The following is a 6,420-nucleotide window of genomic DNA, read 5'->3' as shown; positions in this document are numbered from 1 at the left end:
GAGAAGCGCAAACCATATCATTTTAATATCTCTCATTGTACAATACTGTCTCACCGGCATAGGTGCTTTGGATGGTTACTGTATTAGCCTCATATTTGCATGTGTTCATTCGTTTCGAGTTCTGACTGCAGTGATGATGATGCCATTGGCTATGTCTTCAGTGATGTCATAGGCATACCATCACATATTTTGATATGCTGATGATTTGCATGTTTTGCATGACTGATATGCTGTTCAAGTTCAAGCTTATTGGTTGGACGTTCCCTGCATGTGATACATGTGTGTGTATTCTGGTGTCTAGCTACAATAACTGACACCAATCAAGTAATGGGTTAAATATGCTTATATGTTAACAAACAAACCCAAAAGATTTTTGTTTATCACTTTGTATCTTTTATTTTTCTGTCAACTTTTTCCTCTTTAATATAAGCATTTTGAATGAGACATAGATGTGGACAAAGCAGATTTATGTTTAGGGACTAATGGATGAAAGTGCTGAATATTTAAGATGAATAGAAAAGCTGCATCAATTATGAATGGTTGCTTGTATTTAGTGATTACTTAATAATTAGAGAGTTCACTATGATATATAATACACTATAGCGTATTGTCCAAGACACATACACAGCATTACTTATAAAGCTGTTTGTAGATAATAGCAACTGGACTTGGAACACTGCTTGAATGCTAATCATGACATGGACTAAATAATGTTGCATCACTGTAATGTCTTTTACTACGATTTCCTGGAAATCAATCACAGGACCGGATCTTCGGTGGCCATAACAAATGTTATTACTTTGATGTAATGATCCTCTCTTGGTTTGTTTTCATAATACAAACCCTAATGCCTGACACTTTAAATGGAAGAACAGACTTTTATATTTGCAATTCGGCATGACAGTGAGAGAACACACTGTCTCTTGAGCAAAGAAATTGAAGCACTTACAAGGTGAGATAACCTGACAGGCGAAGCCTTTTGAAAAGTTTCGAGCATACGATGGAGATTTATAAGACCATTATGGCCAGCCAGCAAAGAAGAAAGGGCATTAAGTGTCGTGATATTAAATGCAGGAAATAGCTGCATGCTGAGTTCACATTTTAGTGGAAAATCGTGTGCAAAAAGTGATTTAATGTTTATACATATTTTAACTTTTGGTAGTATTAATGATTTTGTCCAAACTGACATGACATTTTGAGCAGTTTCGGCTACAGCCTGTGAAGCTAAACCAGGGGTTTTCAAACTGAGCTGTCACCTGGTTGTTGCTATGTAGCCATAAGGGTGATTCTCACGAAATCCAGATTTAGAAGGTGTCCAGCATCAGAATTTTTAAAAAGCCCTTGAAGCCAATTTTTTTGCACATATAAGATTTCTTCTTATGAACTTACTATAAATATTATTTTTAGAGGATTTAAAAAATATTTCCTATAGAATATTTACATTTTTTAGATTATAATTATCAAAATGTCATTTTTTATGACCATATATTAAGTGACAAAGGTAACATTTGCATTTTTTTCAAAGTTTTTTTTTTTTTTACAAATATACTGCAAAATCCACATAAAAATCCACTTTTTATAAATGTCTGTAAAATTCAGCATACAATTTTTAATCATTCTAGGTTCATGGACATGAACTATAAACATTTTTCTTATATATTTAAGTGAATCATTATTACATTGTGCTCACATTGCTACATTTTGTCTATTTTTGCATCTAGTGGACACTGCACACACCCTGCTATTTCGGCTCGCATACTTTCAGTCTGTCACTCCACTCCACCCGTGCCGATCATAGGTGCCGATCGCGCGGAAGTCTCGCGTTAGCTCGCGTTATTTTCTCTCCACCCCCACCGACAGCTGCCCCTCCCCTCTGCTCTTTCCGTCCGTATCTCTCCCTTCTCTTTCTCTCACTGGAGCACATGAGATTCTCCTCCCGAAACCTGAACCGCAGCGGCAGAGGCATCGACCCCCCTCCCCACACGCGCACACAACATGGCTACAATCGTAACCTCGACCAGGTTTACGGACGAGTATCAGCTTTATGAAGAGCTGGGGAAGTAAGTGCGCGCCACATTGTAACATTCTGGCATTGTGACGTCACCCGGCGCAAGTTACTCTTGTTTGTTTCGTTCCGTTCTCGCAGTTGGATGTTGACAGCGGCGGCAATGACTTGCAAAGAGTCTCGTAAACCTTTCCGAAAGCCACGCATCGGGTCTTGGTCGGATCAGGTCTGGGACTGAGTACGACACTCGGGTCTGTACTTGATCCGATAAAGCCGCTCTATGCGCGACTGACGAATCATTTCAGCTTCGCTGCTGGTCTCTAGTGGTTTTTAGTGCTAATTATGTTGAATATACTATATACTGTGCTAAATGTGTTCAGCTTGGTTTATTTTAAGGGCTTGAAGCCTTTCTTGGTTACTTTGGGCATTGTGCTGGCAGTTTGCCTGACATTTAACGACATCGTTGTTGCTTTGCAATGTAGACAGAGTGTTTTGTGCTCGTAACCACAGGCGAAATTGTTTTGCTGTGCAGCAGTTTAAAATTAGAAGTATACTATGAAGTGCGCTAAAGAACTTGATATTAAAAAATAGTATATAGTGTATGTTGCACGCAACACTTCAATATCTTATGTTTAACGAATCAATAAACGTGAAGCCTTTTCTGAGCAAATTAAATGTTATCTCTGGAACGAGAATTACAGCTTTTTGATATGCTAAAGTTGTTTGCATGCCAAACATATTTTCATTTTTATAGATGAAATGACACATTTTATTGATCATCTCATAAAATCAAGCTTAATGTTTCCACGTCTCGAGTAAATTTCTAATGACGCTGTTGTTGCGTCATCGACGATTGACAGATCTTTCCGCGGTCGCGCGCGTCAAAAACATATTTGACTTTCGAGGGAAATCAGGATGTGTGTTTCTCGTTCACAGGGGCGCGTTCTCCGTGGTGCGGAGATGTGTGAAAAAATCCAATGGCCAGGAATATGCTGCTAAAATTATTAACACGAAGAAACTGTCAGCAAGAGGTAAGGCACTGGATGCAGCAGTTCATCGCATACACAATGCATTGTGATTTTTCACATTGTGCCTTGAGGCTTCCTTGACTGAACTATCAAGTTGGTGAAGACCCCATGTACTTAAAGTTGAATACACTTGGGTGTATTTATATTTTTTCCAATAAAATTCACCCCAGTACCCACAATATGGCATTAGGAGAAAAGTGAAAAGTCTTGTGTCAACGTTGTAAATAGGAAATGGATTTACACAGGAAAGCAAACTGTTTTTGTCAAGCGATTTCATTGGCTCTTTAGCAGAAGGGTGGATACACCCAAAATTCCCCCTGAGGACTGTTGTGTGCTTGCGTGTTTGGTTCAAGACCTGTGCATTGAAACCTGGCCCACTGGGATGGCCACAATTGTTCAATTGGATCTCAGTGTGTTCATATGTTCTCAGACAGTCTTGTTTTCAGGGGAAAAGACATACAGAAGTGCTTGCATGGTGAAATGAGAGAAAAGCGAGCGTCTTTTTTGCTTTCAGCCATGATTTTGAAAACTTGAAGTGCAAAACAGGGAGTCGCTTGAATGTTTGTGCTGTGCCCTGCAGCAAAAACCTGCAGTTTTGTAATAATTTCATGTGTTTATCAGTTCCGCTCCTGAATAAGAAAAGGAGCTTTTTTGCTTTCGAGAAAAAAACGTATATAAATATAAAGATCGAAAAATGGATTTTTCAAGGCCTGAGGTGTTTAAGTGATATATATTTAGTGTTAATTTCCCACACTTGCTTCCCTAACAGGAAAGTTGACTGTATAACAATGTGAATGACAGAAAGGTTTATAAAATGAGTCATGCACTGAGAAGGATTCTGGGTAATACTAGTAAACTTTTAGTGGCGTGTAAAATGACAACAATGTTGCAGTCATTTGTAATAATCGAAAAATGCAAAATTTTGTCGATTTTTTTTTTTATGAAATAAGCCTTAAGCTTGTAGAGTTTTGCTTTGCTGTGTTATATTTAATTGTACCTGCTTCAGCAGGTCAGAGGCACTCATTTGTCATAATGGCAGGAGGTTAGCAAGTGAAGTATCTTAAGCAGTATGTCTTTCTCTCTCTCTCGAGTTGCTGATTTGCAGTTTTACGTTCAGTTAATGTGAAAATAAGCAGCAAATATGGACAATAAGGCTCTTTTTTACGGCCCAGCCATTTTCTTTGTAGAGTGCTTGTATCCAGCAGCCCGCCCAATTAAAGGCTGCTGTACTGGAGCATGCTTCAGCCGTCCTGTTAGCCGAGGTAGAGAGGCATGACGGAAACCCTTTAACCGTTAATATGAAGATTCTGAAAGTTGGCAGAGGAGAGGTGTGGTTCTTGTTAGCCTGCTGTTGGTTTTTTATCAATTCATCTGTCTCTCATCTGAAATGGATGATTGCTTTAATGGCCCCTCAGCTCTGATGTGTATGACATTTAATTTTGTTTGGTTACAGTTAATTTTGAATAAATTAATACAGAGTCTAACTCATACTAGCTAACAATGTTTCTTGTGGCATGTTTTCATTTTTATTTGTTTTAGTCTGGCTTGAAAAATTATTAATAAAGCATGTTTGATTTATCATATTTATGTATGAGTGCTGAAGACAACAGTGCAGATTGCAGAATGAGTAATGAAGACAACCTCATTATGATTATGGAAGATAACAAAATCTTTGCAACTTATTATCAGAAAACACAAATTTTTGACTTCCAAATTCTCGGTTTAACATTTACTTTTACATTTATATAGTTGGCTGACACTCTTATCTAAAGAGATCCAAGTGCATTATATAGCCAATACCGCCTAATTCAGCTTATGTATGAAAGCATTGTAGATATTACAACTCGCAAGATTCACCAATCAGAGAGGCTCCCCAATTTGGGTGCTTGTGCCCCAGAGCTCTTTTGTTCCCTGGGATCAAACCCATGACTTTGGCATTGCTAGCCCAATGCTTTACTAGTTGAGGTGCGGGAACGTACGCTGAGGTGCAGGGACGTAGGCTGAGGTGCGGGAACGTACGCTGAAGTGCGGGAACGTACGCTGGAACGTACGCTGAGGTGGTGGAACGTACGCTGAGGTGCGGGGACGTACACTGGAACGTACGCTGAGGTGCGGGATCGTACGCTGAGCTGCGGGGACGTACGCTGAGCTGCGGGATCATGGTGGTGATGGCACAGTGGATAAGACACACGCCTTTGGTGTGAGAGACCCGGGTTCGATTTCACTGTGACACACCATTGTGTCCCTGAGCAAAACACTTAACCCCTAGTTGCTCCAGAGGCGTGCGACCTCTGACATATATAGCAATTGTAAGTTGCTTTGGATAAAAGCGTCAGCTAAATGAATAAGTAAGAATAAGACAGGAACGTACGCTGAGCTGCGTGGACGTAGGGTGAGCTGCGGGGATGTACACTGAGGTGGGGGATGTACGTTTCTCTGCGGGGACATAGACTGGGTGCGGGGACGTATGCTTAGCTGCGGGAACGTAGGCTTAGCTGCGAGAACGTACGCTGAACTAGGGGAACGTATGCTAGCTGCATGAACGTATTCCGATCTGCGGGGGACGTACACTGAGGTGCAGGGACGTACGCTTATCTGCAGGGATATACACTGAGGTGGGGGGACGTACGCTTATCTGCGGGAACGTACGCTTATCTGCGGGAACGTACGCTTATCTGCGGGAACGTACGCTGAACTACGGGGACGTACGCTGAACTACGGGGACGTACGCTGAACTACGGGAACGTACGCTGAACTATGGGAACATATGCTAGCTGCAAGAATGTACGCTTAGCTGCGGTGACGACGTACGCTTAGCTGCGGGGCCGACGTACGCTGAGCTGCGGGGCCGACGTACGCTGAACTACGGGAACGTACGCTGAACTACGGGAACATGCTAGCTGCAAGAATGTACGCTTATCTGCGGGGACGTACGCTTATCTGCGGGGACGACGTACGCTGAGTCGCGGGGACGACGTACGCTGAGTCGCGGGGACGACGTACGCTGAGGTGCGGGGCAACGTACGCTGAGGCGCGGGGACGACGTACGCTGAGGCGCGGGGACGACGTACGCTGAGGTGCAGGAATGTACGCTGAACTACGGGTACATACGCTAGCTGCGGGAATGTACGCTTATCAGTGGGAACATACACTTATCTGCGGGGACGTACGCTGGGCTGCGGGGACGTACAAGTTGATATTGGTTATACCAATTAAGTTTCATGTTTTACTGTAATGGTTGACTAGTAAGCTTGATTAGTTGTTCCCATAATTTTCTGTGTTAACATGATAAAGTAGTAGAAAAGAATAGCAGTATGAAGTGACCAATTATGTCTATTTTCATTCTGAGCAAATTTCTTTTTGAAAAGTAGGAAGAAGCATCTCAGA

At 41.7% G+C, this 6,420-nt stretch overlaps 1 protein-coding gene across 19 annotated transcripts in view; it reads left to right on the top strand.

The window, feature by feature from the left end:
* Window positions 1-1,865: 1,865 nt before the first annotated feature.
* The window catches only part of camk2g1 (calcium/calmodulin-dependent protein kinase (CaM kinase) II gamma 1), a 98,466-nt gene continuing 93,911 nt past the window's right edge, over window positions 1,866-6,420 (top strand). For 6 of the 19 annotated variants that reach the window (XM_055177175.2, XM_055177172.2, XM_055177174.2 and 3 more), the window contains exons 1-2: window positions 1,870-2,060; window positions 2,942-3,036. In XM_055177175.2, coding sequence (XP_055033150.1) covers window positions 1,996-2,060; window positions 2,942-3,036 — 160 coding nt within the window. In that variant the 5' untranslated portion in view covers window positions 1,870-1,995. Of the gene's footprint in view, window positions 2,061-2,941; window positions 3,037-6,420 lie in introns of all 19 variants that reach the window. The other 13 variants (XM_055177166.2, XM_055177158.2, XM_055177168.2 and 10 more) reach the window with 4 other exon arrangements.

This window comes from Misgurnus anguillicaudatus, chromosome 4, assembly GCF_027580225.2.
Source record: "Misgurnus anguillicaudatus chromosome 4, ASM2758022v2, whole genome shotgun sequence".
NCBI lineage: Eukaryota > Metazoa > Chordata > Actinopteri > Cypriniformes > Cobitidae > Misgurnus > Misgurnus anguillicaudatus.
This window is presented reverse-complemented; position numbering and strand designations above follow the sequence as displayed.